We start from the raw sequence: 24,686 nt of genomic DNA, 5'->3' as shown, positions 1-24,686 counted from the left end.
CACCCGAAAGACAGAGCACAAGGAGGTTAAGTGACTTGCTCAGGGTCACACAATGAGTCAGTGGCTGAGATGGGATTTGAACGGGGGACCTCCTGGTTATAAGCCCATTTCTTTAACCACTGGACCACACAGCCATTCCACTTCATGAAGCAAAAGTAGTTCATTGTATAGGGCAATGCAAAACTTTTGGCCAAAGCTATACTATGAAATGGTATATATAAAATGAACTGCCGTGACCATTATTCTAGCAATTGTCAGGCAGAGCATTACCCTACCTTCCCAGTTCCAGTATTACCAGTCATGTAAAAAAATCTCTTATATTTAGACTTGAAACTTGTGGTTATAAAGACCATGACAATGGAGCCAAAACTCTTCACAGACTGGTTATCCTCATGTTGAAAGAGATATGGGTGTGGTTGTAAAGTACAGTCGGTACAGTAGTTGTATTCATTTGCACAGTGTAGTCCAGTAAGGGCCCATGTAAGGGAGAGGAATCCCAGCCCTTGGCTTCTGTCCATGCCTTGATATTCAGAGCTGGATGTTCCCCTCATTGTTTATTATTTAGTTAGGTGATGCGTCTCTCTTTATTCAAGAGGAGTGGTTCCATCCGCACTCCTGTGGAATTGCACACACCAAAAGACACAAAATATGAGCAGAAATAGGCTTGTGCTCTTTGGAAATGTTCTACCAGGAAACAAATCAAGAGCATTCCTGGTTCAATAAAGCACACATTTGGTTCACAAAATTATATTATGCAGTACTTTTCCATGCACTAATTAATTCACTGTCCTCAGATATTTCACGGTTGTTTTTTTTTTTTGTTCAAGCCATGTATTGTAATAACCAGAGAGGCCTATACCTGTCTGCTTGAGTGTTTGAACACTAATACAAACTCATAAAGCTGTGATTTTTACCACAATGGTCCACACCTTGGTCATAAAACATATAAAGTGCACTTTGTGTAACTACTTATATTTTAACAGCGATGTATTGTTTTTAGGAACAAACAGCTAAAATGCATTGTGCACAGACACACGAAAAAGGCCCTTCGTACTGTACCCAGTTTTAGGACATTCAGTTAACAGTTAAAATGTCTTCCGTACATTTTTACACACTCACAGTATTTCATATGTACGTGCACTGTTATGTAAGGTTGGCCATATGATTTGGACAGACAGGTTTACTACTGTGTGCACACATTTACCAAGTTGTTTTTTTAACATGCATATTCCACAGTCGATAGCTTCAAGGGGTTTGAAAAAAACTAGAGAGCGTTTTGCCCCAAAGGCAGCACAAGTTTCAAATGACTATAAAACTACTAAACATAACTCATTATTAATAAAAATGTCACAAAGCCAATGTAATGATTTTATATGCCTTGCAGTATCTAGTACTCAGAAGGGAGTGTCTGTTGCTCTTTGGTAATAGCAGGTACTGTAAATGTGTTGTGTGGATCTTTAAGGAATAATAAATGCAAAAACAGTGGTTTGCACAACAGAAGCGTTATTTGTTACACCAGCACGCATTTCCAGTTTTGTTAGCACGACTGACGTAGGTGTTTCTAGTGTTAGTATTCCTACTGGTAATATAAATTAGAATGTTAACGGTGTTAGAAAGTCAAACTGACCACAGCGTTAAAACTTCTAGTCAAGTCTTAATATTTTGAACTAAGTGAATTTCGAATGCTTGTAAGCTAGTTAGTTCCACACCATAGACCAGGCCTGCATACTGTGGAACTTCAATAGGCAGAAAGGGGTTTTGGGTATTGACTTAACTGAGGCTACCTTGTCGGCAGATGTCGGTCTAATGCATTGTATGATGCATGTCTGGAAATGTTTTGTATTCTGATGCATAGTGATGGTAAAGGTTTATTTGGCTTGTTGTAGCTTTTGCTCTAGAGCACTTGGATCTGTGTGACGTTAGGGAGCTACCCACTGTACTACTCTATGAACAAAGTGCATTGGTCCCCAGGGTGGTGATCCCTTTAAATTCACCGCATCCCAAACACCAGTGCAGAAGCCAGGGCTGTCTCTGCTTCTATGGCCGTGTGAAACTCCAGAATCAAAAAGGTTTAGAGTTAAAAAGCATTCATTTGAAATTACAGTGCTTTCAATTTGTATTCAAGCTGTATTCCAGCTTGAATACATTTAAAATGAATTGTAGGGAAGCAAAAAGAACCTTTTTATGAATGGGAAAATAGGATTTATATATGGTGCAGCAGGTTGAAACTACATCAAATCATTATGCAATAGTGAAAACTGGTAAGATCGCGAAGTGCCTGTCCTACAGTATATGATTTGCTAGTCAACTAATAACAGCACACTCTACCTTGTGCAGCATTAAGGGCTTGTCATTAAGCTAAAAGACTTAATGACATTTGATGACTAGCGAACATTAAGGGATATGTACTGTAAATATCAAGCCTGTGTTTGACTATGTAAACACTTTGGAGAGGTCTCTTTATATGCAGGACAGGCGACTTTAAGAAGTCTTCCACAGGCTGGAGTTCACTTCTTATTTCCCACCAATGTCAATAACTGAATAGAGCCTCAGGAGCTGCCCAGAAGAAATATTTACACAGATTTCGCTGCTTCAAAAGAGAAGAGCCGAGCAGGCACAGTTCCACATGACTTGAAATGTGTTTCAAATTTCCCATTTTCAGAGTGAATAGCCTTCTGCAGTACAAAGGCACAAGATAATGGCTGCAAAAGCAACAGAGTTGTTTCCCTTCGTTCTCATTACTTCAGGGCCTGATCAGGAGATTAAAAGGGGGCTGAAACAAATCCAAACCATAGAAACCAACCTCCAGTGTCAATGCCACCTTGTGCAAACAGAAATGCCCTGTAACCATATCATGGATACCAGAGACCTTTCCTTCTCTGAAGTTGCTTAACTGCTCTTTCACATTAGATTGTTTTCAGAAAGAAGAACCAACCTAAAAAGGTGTTTGGCGAGTCAGTGGTTGGCAATCAGCTCTGTGAGATCCGATTCCTGACCGCATTCAAATCCACATTAAAGACACAATTGTTCAGGATGACTTCTGATGAAGCGCTAAGCTCTGAATTCTGAGTTTTGCGGTGCTTAATAAAATGGTATCACTATCATCAATCCAAGGTTCTGGCTATCTGCTGGTTATTTCAAAAGAGACCATTGACAAAAAGGCATCTGATATTTGATATCATCATTAGCAAGAATTACATGATCATTGTATTGCAAGTGTGAAAAGATATGACCAAATAGCAATTTTTCACCATTGGGTGCCACCTAAACTCTTATTCAAATTAAGCAGGTAAACTTAAACATGTGATGCCTCATTATTTTTTGCATTAGACCCCACCCCAGCAATACAATAAGGGTACAATGGCAGAAGGCTGTATGTACACTTTAGAATTATCCTTAAAAGCTTACATTTTACACATTGTGTTCATAAAACAAACAAGATCTGATTCTCTTAAATAAATTGCATTACCTGCAGACAGCAAAGTTCTGAACACATTCCTTTAACAGTTTACAAGACTGGCAATGCTTACAGACTATTTCAAAATGGCAAACTAATACTGTAGTCATCAACTTTAAAAGTGTGTGGCTGTATGTGAGGGTGTCTCCTTTTCAAACAGTTAGACACACATAACTGCAAACTTGTTTTTGAAAAAAAAAAAAACCACTTACTAAACCTTTTTAATCTGCCTAGAACCACAACTATCCCACAGAACTGTTTTCTGTTCAATACTGGTGTTCTTAAATTGCGTGCCAATGAAAGATTTCTATCTGACTTCATCTTGCGTTCATTAGAAATTCCCTGATGTTGCTCCTGGGAATAATTTAGGTGTTTATTGTATCTGATTGGACCAAGTTCTGGAACATACGATGAAGTCCAGTTGTTCTCAAAAACACATACAAACAAAAATAAAAACAGTTTGAGAATTTGCAATGTGCTGCCCTCTACTGCTTGAATTAAGATAATAATATTCTTGTTTTTTCCTTTGGTTATTACAATTCGAGCCAGACAGACCTGTCACAGCGTTACTTGAAGAGTGAAAGGCAGCAGCAGCAGCAGGATCCTGTGTTTTGCTGAATACACAGTAGTTTAAAGCTGTTGGATGCCAAAGTAGGAAAATAGAATTTCTGAAAATATATGGCGGTTTCAAGAATGATAAAAACAATTCCACAGTAAATATTTCATGTTTGGCTGTCGCATGAAGGCAAAAAGTCAGACACACTTAAAAAAAAATAAATAAATAAAAAAGTCCTTTTATGTCACTGATTTGTACCTTATGAGATTAACACGGCACTGCAAACCAGAAACTACATTAACAGATGATAAATGTGTTGAAATACATTACATTGTAATTCAAATTACCGGTACTTAAATACATTCTAATTAATTAATGCATTAAAAGACAACTAAAGATTCTAAATCTTGTTACAAATCATGAACTCAGATGGCATTTCACTGAATAGAACAATACATTACATCAATATAGGTCATCTTCAAAATACTATAAACAGACCAATACTTCCTTATCAGGCAGCCTATTTTGTTAGCCACAGCTAGGGGGCAGCAGAGACTGCAAAAACATGTTATTTTCAAAGAAAGCTGCAAACACTAGGTAGAAAATGAACTACTGAACCATATAAAATAAAAACACAATTACTGGTATGAAGACTGCTTAGGAGCCAACATTTTACTGAAATGTTCCCAGAACTAGTTGAAAGGAATAATCTCAGCTAACAATCCCCACATACTTCAGATTAAAATCTGTTATTTACTCAAGATTGCCACTTTTTAAACTGCATTCTCAAGGTGGTACCAGACATTTGTACACCCTTAAGAACAAACTTTTTCTGAGACATGGCACAAATATTTAAAGATAAGTGTTTTGGCATCTCCAATAATGACTTGTAATGCTGCAGTGGGCAGCTGAAACACATAGCTCTCCTGTTCAGTGCCTGGATATTGTGTAGACCTTGGTCTTAATCATGCAACAACACTAAACCCTAATGTAATATCAGTGTCTTGGGTTATAGATGTACAATTTCAATGTACTTTTAACAGAATAAAAAATGACCTTGGCTGCTGTAGATTAGGTTAGGGTGAACAGCAACACAGTATTCACAAGCGCCAATTTCCTAAACTGAAAATGGAAACATCTGAAAGTAAAAAAAAATAAATGGAAATCTTAATTGAAAAAGTTTAAAATGACTACAAAAAAAAATATTTAATACAAATTTGATTGAAAAGACAAAATGCCCTTCTCAGCAGCCCCCCATGCATCTTTAATAGCAACATTACTCATTTATTGATTGAATGGTCCTGCTGGAATTCAAGGAATGTACACTCCTTCACTTATGCCCACAGAGTGGTTTAAATTCTTTGTTGGTGCGCTGGGCTTTGGAGAAATAAAGGAAAGTTGGTCCCAACAGAAGAAAGCACACTAAAAGACTAAACAATAAAAAGGTTACATTTACTGTGCTCCAAGGCTGAAGAGACTCAGGAGCTTCTTATAGGGTGAAGTAAAACAGAGCACGTGTGCATCAAAACCATTTCCTTTATTCAAGATTGTGGTGTTCAAATACAATAGTGTCGGGTGTTTTAACAAGAACGTGTGGATTTTAAAACAGGCAAAGAGCACTGACCATTATCCCAATTCAGAATCAGAAATTTGATATGGAGGCAGCTTAGAGTAGAGCAAAAGAAACCAAAGGAATTTTTTTATAAGAGGACTTCTATGAACAGGTGCAATTCTGTGCACACATGTATCAACTTCTACAACCCAGCTCTCTGACCACTGAGCTAAAATCAGTCCCACTCATCCCTCAATTCATATCAAACACAGCATAGATTAGTGCTTACTCGTCACGCTATACTGAATCCAAAAATGACTTGTTCATAAAGAGTTTCCTAATTTCAAACATTAAAAAAGGACAACAACAAAAAACACATAGCCAATCGATGCAAGAGTTAGGCTAATAATCCTTTATTTAAAATGACTTGCTGCTTTACAGTAAGGTACAGGCAGAGGTAGCAGTAGAATTATTTTGACCCATCCCCAATGGCTTGAGGGGCAGCAACAGGCAAAGCACAGTCGCCTTGGCAACCACAATACCATCAGTGCTGAAGGGGAGCAGAATATATAAAACCGTGCATTGCGTCATAGCATGGTGCAGTTTAGTGATTGTCAACACAATGCTGTGTAGTCAGTGTATTTCAATGTGTAATCATTCTTAAAATGATGTTGCTGTATTTGCCAACCTTAAGTTATTCACTTCGTGTCTCAAATCAACACTGATTCTCCGTAATCTCCCTCATGCACCATTCAATCCTGTGATTTTAGATAATCTACAAGACAATGCAAAATTCTACAAATGAAATCACTTTTAAATATGTATGTGGCTTGAATAAGAAAAATAGATGTCTGCAATGATGAATATTCAGTATCAGTTAAATCATTAAAGAACACACATCTGCTAGTGTTGTAGCAATATTATATGCACATAAAAAGCTGCAAAGTAAGTCACGGAATTGAAGCGTAACACATATAGAACTTATATTGTTAACTGCATTAAACTTTATAAAGCCACAATTGCAGTAAACATAAAATAAATGCTGCTTTAAAATGACATATAAAATACAGTATAGAGGGATTTGTGGAAATAAACAAAAACACCTGTTTGGTCCTGCAATTTCCAAATTGCTCCAGTTAGCCAGTAATTTATAAATCTGAATATAAACTTAAAAAAAACTACATTTTACATAACTGGCTATGCAGTTCATCATTTAAAACAAAGCGATATATTTAAACCATATACATCTTAAGAAAAACTTAAAGAAAAATCTATTACATATGATCCCACAAGTCAATTTCCCTTCATATTAAAAAAGCCTTCATTTGCAGACATTGATCCACAATATATTCTCTTCTTCTCTAGCGATACATAAATAAAAACAGTTTCCTTACAAATCAGTTTAAGGCTAAAAGAACATTGGCAGCATACAAGTTAGAGGTAATATTACTAAAAAAATAATAATAATAATAAATTCCATAGAAAATGACATAATGAAATATAGGGAACTATAGGGAACTGCATGAACAATGCCTATTGTCCGAGAGGGGAAGAAAGAGACCAGACTTTTGCCAACATTTTTTGAAAATAACTAGTTAAGGAAAGTTAAAATGTTAAATGTGGAAAATGGCTGTGTTCTTACAATCTGGATTTAAATGCATAATTTGAAAGTGTTTCAGAGTGGGTTTTTCAGATGTCTGATCACAATGATCGGTAGGCAAATTTGGTGAAAGTGCTTCTGAGCATCCCTGTGTGTGTGTGTGTGTGTGTTTAAAATGTTAGCTGCAAAGTATTTTCTTGTACATTGTGTCCCGCTGTAGAGAGATATTCTACACAGAGAGAAAACATTCAGAACAGCAGGTCTTCATAAGGCAACATATCCTGAAGACACGCCATGGAAACACTCTCCATCAACACTTAAATCATCCTCGTCATCGTCAAGGTCATCTAGAACATTTGCAGATGTGTTTTTTCGTCTGGTAAAAAAAAAAAAATAATAATAATAATTGTTATACAATATCTGGTGCAATTAGTGTGGCAGCAGTGTGGAGTAGTGGTTAGGGCTCTGGACTCTTGACTGGAGGGTCGTGGGTTCAATCCCCGGTGGGGACACTGTTAATCCAGTGAAACAAGATCACCTCATGTCATTCCGAAGTGTATTGAGCTGCCCCTGTAGCTGATCGTGGAGTTCAATTTGCTCGTCTAGATCCCTCTGCAGCTTCTTCTTGCCATGTTCCAATCTCTCGATTTCCTCCTCTGCCTCATCCATCTGCCGTTTCATAGTTTTCAAACGCAGTTGCAGCTGAAACATTTCAGATTCACCATACAATAAATAATTTAAAAAAAAAGGCAGATCACTTTTACAGCTTAAATTCTTAATCTTTTTAAACATGTACAGTGTTGTACATTTTAATCCGTACAGTCAAAAATATGTGCTGCTACTAATTTTGAATAAGCAAATTCTTAGGACAACTGCTTTCCTACAAATTATTAACAATTTAACAAAAGGCTAGGTGTACCTGATCCTTCTGGTCCATCAGCGAGGTATGCTCATCATCCACTTGCATCATCAACTCCTTGACCTTCCGTTCCAGCCTCCGATTGGCTAACTGGAGATTAGCCCTTTCCCTGTAGGAAAAAAAGAGTAGCACTAAATTAACCCTGGATCCCAGCAATCCTGTTTTAAAATTTACAATTACGCTATTAAAAAAAACTTCAAGTACTGTTTTAAGGAGTGTTTATAAACTCTTTGGTTAAACAGAGCTGGTAATGAAGAGAATCCCACTCTATGTTGAAAAAAATGATAACATTGTGACTTCACAATGTTGTTTTTAATCCAAGTCCAAAAAAACATATTAGCGGCAACAGTAAACTAAAGCAGGGTGGGTCATTTATTTATCTGACTTTATAAAGTTTAAGTTTGTTTCTGGGGGAAAAAACTCAAATCTCCTGACGTTCCTGTGCTTGGCAAGAGGCAGTTCGCTTTACCTTTCTTCCCCTTCTAACCGGTCTTCCAGTTCATGAACTCTGGACTCCAGCTGAGACACAACTCCATCCTTGTTGGATCTCTGGAAACCTTCAAGATGTGCCACTCTGCTCCTCAGATCTTTGTTCTGCACAGAAAATAAATAAATACATAAATAAATAAATCAATTCTTCCCTCTGGGTATTTTAACTGAATTCATTAACATCTCAGGCTGTTTCAGGATGCTTTGGGAGGAAAACCTAAATGACAGAATGATAAAAGTGTGTGTTTAGTATGCTCGTCTTGCTGGTTTGGCAATTCTTTAGGGACCATTGCCTCAACTCTCCCTTGGTAACTGGGAATGGGTAACTGAGATTTGCCAGTCTAGTTTAAGCAAATTTGAGCTCACTGCAAGTCTCCAGTCAACCCAGTTTTATATGGGTACCTAGTGTAACAATATAGTCTTTATAAAAAGGTGAAGAAAGGGATGGAGAGGAAGTGCCCTGGATTTCTGTTTAATGGAGTATTTTATTTTTAAAACAATGTTCCATTTCATCCCTTATTTTCCCCAGGCTGTAATGAGATTAATAGGGTACCTGACAGGTACTTTACCTGTCTCTCCAATGAGGTCTTGTCACACTCCAGGTCCTGTCTCGCAGCTCTCTCCTGCAGAAGTTCATTCCTCATCTGTTCCAACTGTCAGTGAAAACAAAAATGGAGTCATTATCCAGACATCCTTCACAAGTTTGAGATGTCTCAACACGCCTGCTTTTTCTCCCATTATATTTGTACAACAAACTTTTCCCTTGGTACTTCGAAAAAGAAATTGTTAAACTTCTCGTCAAACCTTTGTCAAATTTTCCATCAATGCATTGTGTACAAAAAGTACTGTATAAAACTAACATTTTTGCATTACTTCTTACAGTAGCAAAATATTTTAAAAATCTCCATTAGCCACAATAGCAAGCCTGAAATGGTATAGCAAGCGAAAGGATTTAACATTACAGTATGACCCCAAAACACTTTCATTTAAATTTAAAGTGCATAATGTTGTTGCCTTGGGTCTTGTTTTTTCAACACAAGAGGCCAATATGTGCATTTTAAACTGGGAGCTCAAGTCACTGTAAAATGCCCTTTTAAAAACAAGAACATTGCAATAAAGCATTCGCATGAATGCACTAAAGCGGTCTCATTCCTAAAGACCAAGTACATGTTACGCAATGTGAAGGTCGTAATAGCTATTCGAATTGAAAATGTTAGCATTTAACTTGAGTCTTGCATAAACAGATTAGCAGGGCTAAGAGTTCACAATACCCCATGGTGCAAGGATGCTATGGTGCTTATTCCTGAGACTCTTTGGAAAAAAAATAAATAAATAAATAAATAAATAAATAAAACCATCCCTCCCCTCTGGGTGTGCGACAGAATGACCCTCGAATGATCTGAAAGCATATTTCTGCCACTTTCCATTGATATTGAATAAAAGAAGCACATTCAGGTGATGTAGAATGGGCTCTTTTTCAAACAGGAACTTACTATAGACAATATGTTATGCCAATTAGAAGCTGTATGGGGAAAGTGCTATTGAAGGATGGCCTACATACTGGTGCATACAGTTAAATTCTCCAGGGAGCTGAGTCAGCAGTCTGGAACAGGCTTAGACTCAGCACAGCTAATCACATTTTTATCCTATATTCAGGGAAAAGGAAGCTTATTCCCAGACTCATTTAGCAGCACTGTGCACCTGGTGCCAGCAGAGGAGCAGGTGCACTGTAATCCAGAGCCCACCTGATAAAACATTAGCAGCTAAGCAAGCACAACCTTTTCTTTTTCTGTTTGCTAAGGACATGCTGAAAGCAATCTCAATTGTGAACTGCTTCTCTCTCTCACTACGTTCAACGTGTGGTAGTTTTATTAATTAGTATTATTAATCTAGTATCTTCTTTACTTCAAAATGGAGAAACGTATCCTTCCCTGCAAGAACAGATTTATAGTAAACTTGCAATTAACCAAACTGTCTGTACTGAAGGAAGTGCATTCTTCTTTTCCAGCCCTGCTTGTACGTACTGTACTGTGTTCACTTTGTCTGCTATGGGAACACTGATCATGTCTTTGGATACAACAGTTTTACAATTTAAATGGTTCAGTAAAAGTATATTTGGTGTCAACTCTGGCAGGATCTTGGGATAAAGAAGCTTTTGTAATTGATGCATGAAAATTGAAAGGGCAGTGTTAATACTAACAGGGCTCTGGACCAGATTCAAACCACTTTCTTCCATTATGCAAGATCCTCTTACATGGCAACAACTCACCAGTTTCTTTAAAGTATGAACTAAAACTCCAGCTGTACCATTGCCCAGTAATACAAGGAGTAGACAGAGGAAAAGCAAGTCTGCTTGAGAACGAATTAGTAATGCCAAGAAGTGTTCTTTAGTAAAATAAAGTGTATGGCCTAAATACTACTAAAATATGTAAAGCTTAGGAAAGAAGTTTTAATTATAGTTTAGAAGAAGGTCCTAGTACTCCTACAATTGTATCTCTCTGTATTACAGTATAGCTCGCATGTGGCATTGATTAATAAGATGGGGTACCCATTTATTTATGTCAATCTCAGAAAACTTGTTGTATGTTAGAAGTACTGCAGGCCATTACATGTATAGCTCCAAATCATACAGTAAACTTGGCTTCAGTCCAACAGTTTGCAGAGCTAAGGTCATACACATATGGCACTGTGGTGCTTTGCAAGTCTCCTTTCATTCTCCAGTAAATTTCCAACAAACAGAACACACACTCAAACACCAGGATCAGCACAATATTAAAGCATTGTAAAGTGATACCCGTAACCAAGAACTGTAACTGTACCGATCAGCTAAATTGATGCCCCTATTTGGGTTACAGGCAACTGCATCTCGCAATGATTACCTGTTCTCTTCCCCTGTCTACTCTGTCCATCAGCAGATCTCCACTGTTCCTCTCCTCATCCAGGTCAGTTTCTAACTGGGATATTCTGCCCTGCATGAGAAAAGGTTTGAGAATAATAATTATTGTTGTGCATGGAGCACATACATATTTTCAAAATGATTACCATATGTGCACCTTGTTTAGCATTAAGACGACTGACCTTTTAAGATAGGGGCCAGCTTGCAATATAAAATTGCAATGAAAAAAATAAATAATAATAAACTCTCCTGTGGAGTTGACCTTTGAAGCTCTAGACAGGAATTAGGTACATGGAAAGATGTGTGCTTGTTAAATGGAAAAAAAACACATTCTCTTGCGTATTACCAACAACAAAGTCAAGTGCAGTGTAAATGTAAACACAGTTCTATTTAAAACATGGTGCTTACTGGTATACAAGCCTTTAGTAACATGTGAAATTAAAAGGTTATTTTATATGACTACATTTATTATTTAAGTATAATTCATTTACTTTCAGAAGTAAAATTTGATATATTTCACAGTACACGTTTTAATATTGAATTGATCTAAAATAGAAACAGGAAAAACAGTCCAAATCATGATTAGCAAGTATCTTCTCATTGACATGTTTCTGCTCAACACCACAATCCCACATTTTAAATGTTATATGGTTTTAAGAACCATTTCTCTCAAATGTGAAAAGGAATTCTCCAAAACCTATCTTGCCAATCATTCTGCACCTTCCTGTGTGTTTAAAAATGCAGTGGTGTGCACATACAGTACCTCCATTAGCTTGATTTGTCGTGATCGGTCATCTTTGACATGGGATTTATTCTCCATTTCGACTTCCAGGTCATAAACCTTTTGTTCCAAGTGCTGTCCCCTGAAAACCGCCTCATCTCTCTCTGTCTTGCACTGTTTTAAATCTTCTGCCAGGATAGACATCTAAAAAAAAAATCAGAGGAGAATTGAATGGATATTAAAAAACAGGACATTTGTTTGGAATATTTTTCCAAGTTAAATAAATAATTTATTACATTAACATAAGGTAAATCACTTTGATCCCAAAGTGCTATTTTCATATTTGACCACAAGATGGTGCTTTATATTAGTGAGGATTTCTCTTGAAATCCTTATTCTGTTTTAGCACTTAAACAGAGGAATCTCAGCCCTTGCAATTAACTGTATCCGTAACTAATTGGAATATTTCTTTGCATTCTATCTCACAGATGTAAGCATATAACATTGCATTACATACTATATGTATGTAATGCAGTGCAAGTAATATAATCTTAAAAGAACACAAAATAATAACCTATTCATAATAAAGGGACATTCCATATTGGATCAAAACAAGGCAAATGTCTAAAAATCACATGAAAAGATATTGGTGGGGGTGAAATTCTGAAAACAATCTGAGAATTTTAAAAGTACTTGGCCAAAAAGAAATGGACTAATTCTGACTATCCCTCTGATAAAGACTGGAAACAATGACAACATGCATTACCAACACTGGGAAAAAGGTACTGCATGGGTGAGCTCAGGGTAGAACTGTCAGATAGGACTAGTTGATGGAAAACAGGCTTCCTTTAGCGAATTCTTTCAAAACAAGAACGCCACAGCCACTTTTTCCCCCCCAAGACATCAGTTTTCAGTTGCACAAAAAAAGTCACTGCAAGCAGATGTTAAAACTGAAGAAAAACCAGAGCAAACCACTACACTTCAACAATATGAATACCAGCCCCAGATGAAATGCTGTTAAATGTGTCAGCAGGTAAATTGAAAATTCTGTAGAATTGTACTTTCACACTGGTCCAATTGTTTCATAAATGGTGGTGGTTCATTGGCGATATGTTCAAAATGTGGTCATTGCATGCTATTTGTTTATCTATAACATCTTTCCACAAAAGGTGTACTGAAATGCCATTAAAAAATGTAAAGTCTAATAAAAAGCATGGAGTCTGGTGGTTTAAAATTGCAGAGTGGTACACAGCCATGGACAAAGCAAAAGTGTTGAATGACACACTTAATCATTACCTGAACAAAAGTGTCAGTGTAATTCAACTGTCTCAGAACTCTATCAACCAATCTAACAAATACTCTCATTAGCAACAATAGAAATTCCACAGATTTTTTAGCAGAGCTAGGGTTAAAGAGCATGCATATAACCACACAGGAGGTGTGAGGGGTTAAACACTGACCGCATGGGTTGAAATAGGGGTAGCACGAGATAAAACAAGGCATTACTTTGTCATAGGAGGCCACTGTAATGTAGTATTATGTTATTGTATTAAATATCCTATATAGGACTGCCATCTGATTGCGTTTAAGTGCATCTCCATGAATGAGAAACCATGCACTGTATGACGTTTTGCACTCATTGCTGTATAGGACGTGTTAAAAGGACTACTGTTGCCTCTGCGCCTGGGAGGTAGTCCAACAGGGTATGCAATCATTTATGCAAATCTGTGCAAGACAAAAGATCTCGCACTTGAATACCACCCCGAGACACTTTTCCTATTAAAACCTTGTGCAAACTTCACAATAGCTTCCACATCCACGCCACATGGTGCCTCATTTGACAATATAAAATGATTGATACTAATGTGTCAATCAGCTCATTAACCTCCATGTATTGTGAAGCTGCATCAATATGCAAGTTTGGAATTCCATAGCAATTACATCACTGTCAAATGCGGTATTTCTTACAGAAGAACAGGTTTCACACAATAGGGATTTCTCCGCAGATCCCTTGTATTAAGCATGCCTTCATTACTCCGGGTTGGAGGTTAAACAGCTAGTCAGAACCGTGCACCCGTACCTCATCCTGCAGCTTCTTGGTTGCCAGGCGAGACTTCTCCAGCTCTGCACTCTTGTCTCTCAGCTGTCTTTGCAAGTCAGTCATCTCTTTGCGGTTTTTTTCCTTGTACTCATCGATTTGGACCTGCAGATCCAGTGTGGACCTCTGTGAAGCCTCTACTATCTCATTCATCTGAAAAGTGAACAAAGAGGATTTCAAAATAAAAACTCAAGGGACTTACCATGAGAATAACTTAACTAAAAGGAAACCTTTCAACCCCAGTATGACCATGACCTCCAGTGTCCACCTGCAGCAGGAGTGAACAGTCTCTGGTTGAATTGGTTACTGGTCTAAAACTAATTCAAACCACTAATCTGTACAAAGCACATAGTTCTGTAACATTAACAATGCTAAAAAGGGCTAGTGTTCAAAATTAAAGAACATCAATGCTTTAAAAATCCTATATTTACCAAAACAGTACCATATCTCAACTGCAAGTTGTGGCAAGGTCTAAAAACCCTTTTAATGAATGCCAAGCTGAATTTATCATTTAGTGTTTCTTTTGTTCATGTCAACTAATTATGTAGATGGGCCTACGATAGTTAAAAAAATTCATCTTGGTAGTTAGACTGACACTGTCTGTTACAATTTAATACAGCCGAATTCACTAGTTTATGAATAATATGAAAAAACAAAAAACAGTCAACATTGTTTCAGACTTTTTTTCTCCCCTTCCCTCAAAAAAGCAATTGTAGGCCCAGGGAAACTCAGGGGTTACAGCAGTACCTTTCAGAATAAGATTCATTCATGCGAGATAAATATGAGAATCTGGGATCTTCTTGTTTTACCCTTATCTCCATTCTTTATTAGTAAGCTTCAGCTCCCATGAAATTCAGATAAGCTCAGTTTTCTGTGTGATTGGATTACACGAGTGCCAAGTCAGCTCTGAAGTAGTCCCCCCCTCTCTCTCCCATTGCACTGCATCTAAAGTAAAAAGGTCCTCACCTCCTTCTGAAGTTTCTCAATAGTTCTGTCCAGATGCCTCCTCTCATCCTCTACTTCATTCTTGGTTCTCTTAAACTGCTCCTTCTGACTCTTCTCCTCCTTTAATCTCTCACTTAGTTCTTGGTGCTCGCGAGTCATTTTGCTAAGGCTTCTCTGCAGAAGGAAAAGGAAAAGAAAATATTCGATATGAAACAGATTTTTGATACACTATGCACCGTCTGCCTACAGTTCACAGCTTAATATCTGGACACAACAATGTATTTGAAATACTGTATGGGAACACAATATTCAACAGTACAGAGCACTAATCTCGTACTATACAAGCAATTAGAAAATGTTCAAGAGACACCATTCTTCTACCTGCACGTCCTCCAAGCGGCTCTCTAATACTCTGTTGGCCACAGACAACTCCTCCTCTTGGTCATTAACTTCTCCCAGTGCTTCTTCCAACTGTTTCTTCTCTTTCTACAAAAACAAATACACCCTCTATTGTGAGGACGACATATTGGACCCAGTATTTTCTATTGAAAAGTAACATTCTTTCATCAATACATACTGTTCATTTGTGTCTTACACAATCAAGCCTTTGTAACAGAGGGTTAATAGACAACAAGTCATTTTTTTAAGCACCCCACGGATGACGAAAAACCTGTTTTGAACTATTCCGAGTCAGTGATGTTATTTTTGGCGGATATGGGAAGATTTCATTTGCAGTGTATTTGGCATACTTTCCACCGGGCTCACCCATGCACAGTTACACATTAAATCACCTCGAGTCTGCACATCTTTTCCTTTGCACAGCTTTCTTCCCTCTTCATCTCGTCAATGCTTTTGTTGAGCTCTGCAGCTTCCGCCTCCAGCGCGAGAATCTTTCTCCTCAGTCTCTCGTTCTCGTCCATCAGCTTCTTAACCTGGTTCTGAGCAGCGTTCTTCACCTCATCTGAAGCAACCTTTTCACTCGACAGTGAAACGTTGTTCTGTGTGTGGTAAAGAACATGCATTTTAGAAAACTTCACTCATCTATTTTACAGCCAGTTCTTTAAAGGGAATGTTGGTTTTGACATTGCTGTTAGTATTCAAACATCATGTCACAGCAGATAATATAGGGATTTGAACCTGGTTTGATTATACACGACCACTCACTTAGGTTAAGGGTTCAAGTGCTTCAATACATGGTATATGTTAACACACCACCACAATGCTGGGAAAGGCACCATAACTTTCTTAAACTGTATTAAACTGACGTTAGAGGGTCTTATTTTCTCCTTCATTTAAAAAGTTGCTTTCACTTAATACAGCCTAAAGTTTTACCAATTAGACAAGACTCTGTTGTTGGCCTTTTTGTTTCACTTTGGCTGCGTTTCACAGTGTACAGCATGAAATGGGGCCTCATCTTCTCTGGGGAGCTCAGTGAATGGAATGATGCCTTAGCCAGTTTTTCCAGTCTCCTCTGCATGAACAGAATGTACACCGGAACTTCAATGTTTACTAAATACCCGGCTTTGTTACGGATATCAATTAACTTTCGCTGCTTTTTTTCTTTTTGCATCCATGTAAACTTTTCATAGAACTGAAGCATTTCAACTGCATGTAGTTAAAGAAAAATCTCAGTTAAAGCCAAAAGAAAGAAACCACCTGTTTGTCACTAAAGGGAAATCTCTGTTTTTATAGTACCTGCAAGTATGTTAAATTACATTTACTTTGACATAACACTTAAAAAAAAAAAAAAAATTGTTTATTTTTTACTACCTGAAAACTACAAGGTCTAGCATAAAAGCACTATAACTTAAATTTAAAAAAGTGTGGATTTAGCCTACCCCTTTAGATTTCACAAAGTTTGCAGACATTCTCATATTTGTCTAGACCGATGTATTTGAACACACAGAATCAAAAGCACCGTACTGGACATAAACCTTACAATCATCAGCACTGGTGATATTTTCATACACATTACGGTAACAACCGCCCATCCGTATGGATGTAAATATTTCCTCTGATCTGGTACAATGTTACTAAATTATAAAAACTAGGTGATAAACATAGCCATAAAAAATATGTACTGTAACATACCTTATCAGCAGGTTAATGAGTAAGTGGTCTGATTCGCACATTCGGATTTTCACACACTGCATTATGATTCACCGAGAAATACAGCTGGTACTGTGTTAACTATGGAGTAATTCTAAATTCCAATGCTAGCTATTAATTACTGGCAATGTTTGGGGAGGTTACAGTATTTCTAACAATGCTATAGGCATGCCAGTACTGGGGTTCATATAACTAAATCACAACTTTTAAGTGCATAGTGTGTCTTATGTTTTAGAATTAGCAGTCAGATGACTGATAAATATTCACATGGGAGGAGGTCAAAGTTTTTTTTCTCACAAATGAGGTTGTTGAACCTGGGTTATCCAGTAGTATTAGGACATTTGTCCGCGAGGTTACAATCCTTTGAAAAACAGGAAAGTAAATCATTAACCTCAAACAAATCCAAGCTCTCCATAGCCTGTTTAACAAGTTAATTCTTCCCTGGGAAGGAATGAATGAGGGTCAAGTGTAGGGGGGTTTACTTTAAAAGGGACAGACAGGTACTTCATTTTATGTGGGTGTGAGAGAATGGAAGTCTATTCCAAAATCTAAAATGATTTGGCTCAATCATTTGATGTGCAGGCATGGTAACTACTACAGGAACAGCAATGTTTTCTGTGTACTTTTCTAAAAGCGCTATCAAAAAGTTGCCATTGACAAGTTGTATTGTAGGTTGCCCACTGTTGCCACTGCCAATGCTGGTGAACAAAAACAAAATTTGGTGACATGTACAAGTGGGAGTACAAGCACTCTCCACAAACGTTTTTAGGCAGATTCACATTGTCAGAGAGGCCTGGCTGCAACTGACCCAGAACTTTCAGGCAGGTGTCCATGGCAACGCTGCTTGCCAAGATGTGACGTCACCAATAACACGATGCCACAAATCCCTCACTGCTCATTCCAACACGAAAACAGGAGAAGGAGAATAGGGGTAAGTATTAAACATATCATTCTACCAGAACAGCATAAATAATGGTGTAAATACAGTAATGGTGCTTCATATTTTACAGATACAGTCTTACAGAATGCATATTACAAATGTGCTCTCTCTCTAACATATATATATCTATGTACACACATACACAGTAGAACAAGTAGTGTTCTGTCCAGCCATCTGTCAGGTGTGTGCTATAATGAATCCCTTCAAGACACAAAAAAGGGGCCTAGCACTGGAATTTGTTTAGTACAGGGAGGGAGTATTAATGGCCATAAATTAAAAAGTGATGCTTGAGAGGTACTGGAGAGAGTCCAATCGCCATCAAGTCTATAGCACAAGTGAATCTTATGCAACAATCCCAAATCTTTAACGTCCTAGTTGTACAGGTTTTATTTTTTTCATCGCAACTAAAACAAGGAAATCAAATGCTATTTTAACATGAAAAAAGTTGGCAGGCAATCTCAGAAAGATATTCATAATAACCTAAATGCAGACTGGTTTATACCAAACTATACCAGTACAGTACCTTAAAAACAAAGTCAAACAAAACACAACCAGCTTTTTAATAATCGAGACTAAACACATTACAGAAATTCATGTCAAGTTCACTTTGACACATTCCTCTTGGCCCTGTTCTATATTTCTAACAAACCCTTTGACTCCAAATCAGAGCTTCCCAACCCTGGCCCTGGGGACCCCATGTGTCTTCTGGTTTTTATTCCAGCTGAGCTCTCAATTACTGAACTAAACCATTAATTCAACTCATAATTAGCTTAATTGCACCTTAATTGTCCACTCTTAAAGTTGCAGAGTTGAAGTTACTTATAAAATGATATAGCTAACTTGAAATCTGCAACTGTTGAAGAACTGAAAAAGTAAAAAAGGTCTAATTAAGTAAATTATTAGTTCTATTAAAAGGGTGTCAGTAATTGAGAGCTCAGTTGGAATGAAAACCAGCAGACACAGGGGGTTCCCAGGGCCAGGGTTGGGAAGTCCTGCTCTAAATGGTGGCTATGACAGGGCAAAAGCCCTGCTTGTATAAATAGTGTGTGTGGGAATGTAAGGTTAATAAGGATGGGGTTAATTCTGTCCCTGACAACAATCACAGGTGTGGCCATTGTCCAATTATGTAACTGAATGCTAATTGAGCTGGGAAAAATAAGACTTTTAGGAAAACAGAAATGCATGCAATAAACAGAATGGATGTGGAGAACTGATTTTGATGCCTTATTGATGATGTCTAAATTGAAATCAAAGGAATGCATTTGAGATGCTACATCACTTTGATGTCTATTATGGAAAATACTGTACACCTAAATATTTATTATACATTTAAAACACAACAATATCCTTGCCATCATGTCACTCTTAAGCCAAATGTATTGCAGTATCCAGATTCACTTTTAGGCAATTTGTATAAAACCCTAAAAATACAAATATCTTTGTAATATAAGAAAAAGGTAGGAAGTACAATGTGTCCTTGTACTGGGATCCAAAAAAAGGAGGTGCACGATTCTGAATAAAGCAAGCTATACACAAAAAGGACAATGTGTGGACCACAGTTCAAGAAGTTACCAACGTGCTGGCAAATGCTATCAGTTTACACAGGAACAATGAGACTTCAGAGAAAGTGTTTCTACTGCTGGCAGAACATACAAGTTTAGGAGCTTTGTAAAATTATATATATATTTCTCTAACAACATTGTTGCCACTTTAAATTTCCTCTTTCAGTACACAGCCCTAAAACTATGCCCACTCTTTGAACGCTAGCAAAGGAACTGTATTTTTCACAATGGAATAACCCTCTCCCCCTTCCATAGAAACTAAAGAAAACACAAAAACAACGTAACATAGTTTAAACCTAAATCCAATATCCTCTTTAGCATAAGAACACTATTAATAGCTCAGTTTCTCAAACACACTGACCTACTTGTGTAAAATGTATCAGACCTGTAATTATTGTGCAAAACAAAACACATCTTTCACTAACTGTCATCTACAATTATAGTTCTTTCAAGGAAAGAATATGGCAAAGCTGAACAAGCGCTCATTAGAGACGCATTGCCACTGCAATTAACGGGCAATAGGAACCATTTAGTGCTCTAGTTTCCACCAGCCAACTCTGCATGGGGCTGCAGTATCAATGCAAAATGTGATGAGGTAGAAAGAGCAGAGCAATATTTTATGACAAAGCAGGACAGCAAATCACAGTGGGGTGATCTCAGCAACAATACGTGTAGCCTGGCATAATTGTGAATGGGAAAACGCTTCCAAACATTATTTTGGAAAAAAAGAAGAAAAAGAAAATTGGAATCGTCTTCATATTTATAAGAGGGAAGAAAGAATTTTTCAATTCCAACGATTCAGTCCAAAAGGATTATTCTGAAATGTAATAGAAGTTAACAATTCTTAATAGCTGAATAGTGTTGAGAGAAAAAAAAAAAACTTATCGCACACTTGTTACATTTTAACTTTTTGTTTTTTACTTTACACACAGTGAGACTACTGTACAGGATTTGATAAACTGTATGACTACTAATCTTATCAACCACTATATGGGTCATGCATTTAAGGAACACCTGTTTCAGTGCTGTTAATGTTAGTGTTAGTGCTCTTTTGTGCAGAACTGTATTTCACACACACACAAGAAAAAACAGTTAAACTATTTGCAGGTGAGGATCTAGCTGTTCCTACTACAAAACTTACATAAAGGTAGTTTCTTTATAAACTTTAAATAAAGTTAGACTATTTATAGAAGTGAAAATCAAAATTATGGATATGGACAACACAAAAATCTGCACAGATGTTTGTAGCAATTTTCAAAGAATGTTGAAACCTTGGTCTTTCACAAAAGAGACAGTACCATATAACATGGTCTGTTTTAGTCAAAGGAAATGACTTCAGTAAAAAGGAAATGACCTCAGGACAGATGACTCCTGCCACTGCTGTAACAGGAAGGAAACGGCAGAAAACATGAAACACTTGGGAGCTGGGAACAGGAAACTCCTTTAAAATGGTCACATTAAAATACCACCAGGTCACACTGTATCCACTTACTGTCCTTTCATCTGAAGAAGGTAATAAAAGATCCAACTATCACACATGCACACACACGATTTAAAAATAATAAACTTACACCTGGGAATGCATTTCCATGTTGTGACTGGGATGTACTAGACAATGCTAGAAACCAGTGAAAACAGTTTACAGAGAACAAGATTCAAAACAAACTCAATCACCTTAAAATGATCAAATTCCATTAGTTTAATCTCAACGGAGTTATCCAAAACAGGAACACATCACGACTTCCTCTTTTCCCACAAGAATGTCTCCTGTACATGTAAATGCTGTTAAATAAACGGCGCTTGTAAACACAGAACATTGGGCAGCATTGGGGAAAGCTCTTCAAAAAGAACATACACAGCCCCCAATAGGGGTCCTCCCATGCTTACCTGCATTGCTTCTGCCAGCGAGGTCCTTAGTTTCTGTAGCTCCTTGTCATATTGCTCTTTGAGTTTGTCCACCTCCTGGTCATGAGTGGCCACCTCTTCCTTCAAGGCCCCTTTGAGGGCCGTCAGCTCGCGCTCTCTTCTCCTCAACATGTCCTCCTGTTCTTCCTTAAACAGCATGATCTCCTGGAAATCTTGTTTCAATTGCAACAGGTCCTGAAGAGCACAAAGCAAATATATTGGTTCTCCAAACGCAGAAGGCAAATTATATAAAGTCTGGAACACAACGAATCAAAAAGGTCTAATAGCGTTGTGCTGAAAAATTCTCTTAAATAACTAAGCTGTGGCTTATCCCAGTGGGGTACAGGTTGACCCCTTACTTTCCAAGAGGTTTTACCTTGCAATATGCTATGGGTATAGATACAGATATAAATATTGATATTGATTTAACACGCTACTGCTGTCTGCCAGCAGGGATCCACAGCTAAAGCCTAGCCTTAATCTACTGAGCCACCCAACCACAAACAAGAGATGCTTGGAATGATTATGTGGTATGGTTTCTCAGAAATACAATTATGCATTTAAGGTTTGCTAGAAAGGGGACTACTGTACTACCTGAAAATTTGAATAGAAATTTGAACAAACACGCATCCTTTATTTAAAAGAAAAAAAAGAAAATCCCCATTTCAGATTCACAGGTAAAACTTCCAGTTGAGTCTATGTGATCACTGGTATCAGCATAAAACCTTTTCAAATCCTGGTCAGAAATTCACAGAAAACGGCTAATGCTTCCTTAAAAATTAGAATGAATTCAACTTCATCATACTAATGTGAAATTCCATACAACGAGGAAATTAGAGCAAGAAAAGCCTCAAAGCTTTAGACGAGATAAAATCGCTGGACAGAAGAGATACTGTTCTCAGGCTGCAGATCTTTACTGAGCTGCTCACCTCGGTAAGAGCATCCTTCTCTTCATCCTCAGCCCCGGCTCTCTTTGCACTGTCCAGCTCGTCGTGCATTTCAGAGAGCTGATCCTGCAGGTCCCGGATTTCATTCTGATACTGCTCCCTCTCCATTTTTACCTGATACAATCTGGAGGAGACCCAAACAATCACATTAGAAAACACCAACCACACACCTCTGCATGCAAGCAAGCACCTAAGATCCCCACAACACCTATACAATAGAATACAACTAACTGTGATTTCTATAGGGTCGGTCTTGCTTTTAAGAAGGGTGTAGACTATTGTTCTCCCCTTGGGAGAATCAATTAACCATACTGAATGGTACAAGCCTACCAGGGGGTCAGTAGACACTCAAAACAAACAGATTAGAAAATGCACAGTTGTCCAGCTTTATCAGCTCATCTCTTAGTAGAGCATTGAAGGCAGATTGACGAGTTAAGGGGATAAGAGCAAATTGGAATTTCACTGACCTGTACTACTTCATGATAGGCACAAGCCAGACTAACGGCTCATTAATTAAAGAACAGAAACACAAACAGCAAACAATCACTGCGTCTACCTAAAATCAACACAAGAAAGGAGACACATGCATTCTTCTGGAATTAACTGATGAATAGTAGTTAGAAAGAGGAAATGTGATTTCATAGCTCTCCGTTCTGAATGAACAAATATACAAAGAAACATTATACAGAAGAGACTTCAGTACAAGAGAAATAATTAAACAGTAAAAAATGAAACAACCCTTTAAGCAATGACAAGTCCGATTTGAAAAATATATAAATTATTACAATGTGTGTTAAAAACAAACAAACAAAAGAGACAGGAAGTCTGGACTGCCTGGAGTCAGGGAATGAATATCCAGAGATAGTGGAACGTTTGTTCATAACATTTTTCTTATCAAAATAAACATGCCAATGGGTCCCAAAGGACCTGCTTTCATTTACAAAACTATCTTTTGCCGTTCCTTGACCATGCTAGCATGCAATTTTCAAGCAAGTCTAGAGCAAAGCGTGATATTCTAAAGTACAGCAGTCAAGCACATACAATGCAGTATTGAACCTACTTTATGGATTCGGGAAAGATTGACTCTACAACTAAAGATCACATGGTGCACAAATACAATTTCCATCTGAAACCAGTCTTTTTTCAGCAGTTTGAGTCTTTCATATCGGACGCTCATTAAGCAAATTCTTTTTTCAGAGCAGGTTGGAGAGGTGGAGTTCTAACTGGGCAGGTCAGAGTCCGTGGCACACGGAAATGTGGGCTAGCAGTACTACAACCAAAACTCGCCTGGGTAACTTTACTCCAGTGGCACCCTTCATATTATAAAACAGATCCATCACTCACTCTTCAATGGTAGCTCGATGCTCTTTTTCTGCCTTTGCTAACTGTTCTCGAAGTCTATTGCTTTCTTGCAAACTTTCCTCAAGATTCTTTTGAAGGTCCTTCATGTTTTCTTTGGTCATCGCATTGGACTCTGTAAGGCTCTGTTGATTCTTAAAGATAAAGAAAGTTAAATTGTGTATAACATTTTATTAAGCAAACATGATTTCAGGTGTGTGGTACCCCTAGTCAGGCAGAGTATTTGTTGATTTTATGAGGTATGGTCCCACTTAAAGCATTTGAAATACCTTTGTTTCTTGTTCCAGTTCTCTTTTTAGCTCAGTGACCTGTTTCTCCAGCTCCATTTGCTTCTCCTGAAGTGCTTTCACTTCAGCTGACGAATCAGGGGACTGCAAAGGAGAATGAGTTCATTCAAATAAAAACTTGACAAAGCCATTATTCAGCTGAATAGTACATCCTAGCCTGAATTAAACCAAAATCATTGCTGGACCCCCTGTTACCATTACTAATCGTATAGCTATCGATCATAAACTGATTTATTTCAGGTACCAATCTTCCACAAGAAAAAAAAAAAAATGATGATAATTTGAATTCACGTTTTTGTGTGAATGGTATACATTTAAACCCTTTTAACACAATCTTTGCTCAC

At 37.6% G+C, this 24,686-nt stretch overlaps 1 protein-coding gene across 1 annotated transcript in view; it reads right to left on the bottom strand.

Moving 5' to 3' along the window:
• Positions 1 to 5,962: 5,962 nt before the first annotated feature.
• Positions 5,963 to 24,686, bottom strand: part of LOC117428411 (cingulin-like protein 1) — a 28,874-nt gene continuing 10,150 nt past the window's right edge. Inside the window, exons 5-19 of the mRNA XM_034047393.3 lie at positions 24,325 to 24,426; positions 24,041 to 24,189; positions 22,679 to 22,820; positions 21,732 to 21,944; positions 16,025 to 16,231; positions 15,615 to 15,719; positions 15,255 to 15,407; positions 14,271 to 14,441; positions 12,233 to 12,394; positions 11,453 to 11,542; positions 9,143 to 9,226; positions 8,554 to 8,678; positions 8,085 to 8,193; positions 7,704 to 7,867; positions 5,963 to 7,541 (exon numbers count right to left, since the gene is read on the bottom strand). Of these exons, the coding sequence (XP_033903284.3) occupies positions 7,430 to 7,541; positions 7,704 to 7,867; positions 8,085 to 8,193; positions 8,554 to 8,678; positions 9,143 to 9,226; positions 11,453 to 11,542; positions 12,233 to 12,394; positions 14,271 to 14,441; positions 15,255 to 15,407; positions 15,615 to 15,719; positions 16,025 to 16,231; positions 21,732 to 21,944; positions 22,679 to 22,820; positions 24,041 to 24,189; positions 24,325 to 24,426 (2,088 nt within the window). The 3' untranslated portion in view covers positions 5,963 to 7,429. The remainder of the gene's footprint in view (positions 7,542 to 7,703; positions 7,868 to 8,084; positions 8,194 to 8,553; positions 8,679 to 9,142; positions 9,227 to 11,452; positions 11,543 to 12,232; positions 12,395 to 14,270; positions 14,442 to 15,254; positions 15,408 to 15,614; positions 15,720 to 16,024; positions 16,232 to 21,731; positions 21,945 to 22,678; positions 22,821 to 24,040; positions 24,190 to 24,324; positions 24,427 to 24,686) is intronic.

The sequence above is a fragment of the Acipenser ruthenus genome, chromosome 21 (assembly GCF_902713425.1).
Source record: "Acipenser ruthenus chromosome 21, fAciRut3.2 maternal haplotype, whole genome shotgun sequence".
In the NCBI taxonomy this organism is placed as follows: domain Eukaryota; kingdom Metazoa; phylum Chordata; class Actinopteri; order Acipenseriformes; family Acipenseridae; genus Acipenser; species Acipenser ruthenus.
This window is presented reverse-complemented; position numbering and strand designations above follow the sequence as displayed.